The 2,217-nt window shown below is 44.9% G+C and overlaps 1 protein-coding gene across 1 annotated transcript in view; it reads left to right on the top strand.

Annotated features, from left to right (window-relative positions):
• The window catches only part of LOC108572821, a 66,579-nt gene that overhangs the window by 62,164 nt on the left and 2,198 nt on the right, over positions 1-2,217 (top strand). Inside the window, exon 6 of the mRNA XM_017935139.1 lies at positions 345-456. Within this exon, the coding sequence (XP_017790628.1) occupies positions 345-456 (112 nt within the window). The remainder of the gene's footprint in view (positions 1-344; positions 457-2,217) is intronic.

Raw genomic sequence — 2,217 nt, 5'->3', positions numbered from 1 at the left:
ACCGAAGAACCTCGGTTGAACGTTGGAGAAAACTGTGCCAACAGATTTTTAACAGCTTCTTTAGCCCAGTGGCAAGTGACGACGCTGAAAGTAGAAAGGCAGAAGCGTGTAGGAGGCTGGTAGGAAAGGCGTGTTGCTTCGCCTCGGGTGAGAATTCTTACTCACCTTGCAGCTCTAAAGCCGAGAATTCACCGCGCTCAGAGGTTTTCGTTTATTCCTTATTACAGGGCCGCTTAACACCGGCTCCTTTCACGGAGAACACGCGATTCTCGTATCGCCCTCTCGACACCCACCCCGCGAGATAGCCTTAAGAACGTTCTAACGAGTTTTTATTGTCACCGCAGATGCTGGACGTCAAGGATACTAGCAGAGGAGTCTTCGTGTGCAGCAGCCCTGGACCTGAACCGTACACGTCCCAGGATCTCTACAATCCTGTCTACGAGGAGCTCAGTAACGGTGAGTGATACCACGACGAATTTACACTTTCTTTTCATTCAGATATCCGAAATTTCATACGAGAAACTATTCCAACTCCTGTCTCGAACGGTAACAATCGCTTAATCAAGCGTTTCTATACCGCGTATAAACGGCAATTACACGTTCTAGATGAGTCTCGGCCGTGAGGACCTTGAGGAGAAAACGTGCGATCCTCAGGCTCGGTCCTGCTGAGCCAGAACGAGTAGGTAGGATCCGAGTGCTCGCTGTCACGATTAACTCAAGAGCTGAGAGTCTGACTGTTCTTTGCTGTTGGCTAACACCGAACCGCTTCTTTTCTTTCTTCTTTGCTTCTCGATTAAGCCATTCTCGTTACTTCCCTTATCGTACCTCTCTCCTCTCCTCGTCCGTAAGAATTTTTACCTCCGTTAACAAAACCGTATATTCTCCTTGTCACCGTCATTTTTCTCCGCCTCTTATCTTCTAATTAATTCGACGAACTGTCGGCGATCAAGTCTCTAATCTCCGTAAGAACGGAATCGGAAGCTGTTCATCTTCTCCTTCTCCCCTCTCGTCGAGCATCTCGATAGCTTCCTCGACGTTCGAGACGTGTCCCTCGGAGCTGTACGTTCGCCTTCGGTGGAAGGAGATAAGCGTGACACGACCTCTGGCTTATACTTCCCATTAGTCGGATAGCTAATTAGCATGGTGATGAGACTTTCGACGTTTGACGAGGACGCGGTAATCGAATATACATGCCTCCCTCCCACGAGCATTGTACAACCGCGATATTACACGAGATCGTATTCCTCGTACCTGCCGCGATAATTTATCTTGGTTAACGTCGCCCGGGGTGGTCTTAACCTCGCGAACCTTTTTTGGGAAGGAGCTTGTGGGTGATTCGAGGTTTTCACCTCGAAATCCAAGTGTTCTATTCTAATTCGAATTGTCAAATTGAATCGAGCGAATTTCAACGAAATTCGATCTGTTCGAGAATTTAAGTTCGACTAATGCTATTAAACCAAGTTTAAAGGAAATTGAAATTATCCAGCTCGAAAATGAACCAGTTAAATTGGAAATATTGAAAATTTCAGTTGAGCCAATCGTATTCAAATTATTTGAATTTTAACTGAAACTGTTGAAAATTTGAATTCTGTCAGTGCCATTAATTCCTTCTACTTAATTCGAGTCTGATCTTCACTGTCCTCTTTCACTGATTACGCTACATTTGCGTAAATATCGGAGGATAATCTTCGAATGTGACATAATAACCAGTGTCGGCATAAAACACCATTCACCTTTTTGTGGATTTCGAGACGGTTCTAAGATGAATTTGAATTCTTTACAAAACTACCTTGTTCGAATTAAATTTGCATCTCCAACAATTCCAAGCTTATCTCGTCTTACTTTTACGAGCGTGCTCGATACATTCTCCGTTGATTTTCCGCGTCCACGTTCCACAACGAGAATCGAACGTTCTCTCTTTCAACAACCATCAATTCGTTCATCCTTTGTCGTCGATAATTATCGGGAGGCAAAGTTTATCGAACGTAGCGCTCGTTCGCGCGCCTATTGTTGTCCGTCTTCACACGCGAAAAACGCGGTTGGAAAAAAGGGGAGAGAGAGAGAGTAAAAAGGAAGGAAGGAGAGAAAGAAGAGAATCGAAACGTGAAATTGGGTGAACCGTATACTACGTTATATGCGTATAATAATTGGAGCGGTGAAAGAACGAGCCAGCGATGCGGCTCGTTAGAGTTATTCGGCTAAAACTGGCTGTTTTCA

Source organism: Habropoda laboriosa, unplaced genomic scaffold (assembly GCF_001263275.1).
Source record: "Habropoda laboriosa isolate 0110345459 unplaced genomic scaffold, ASM126327v1 scaffold102, whole genome shotgun sequence".
Classification (NCBI taxonomy): Eukaryota; Metazoa; Arthropoda; class Insecta; order Hymenoptera; family Apidae; genus Habropoda; species Habropoda laboriosa.
The sequence above is the reverse complement of the archived record's forward strand: the minus strand, read 5'-3'. Positions and strand labels throughout refer to the sequence as shown.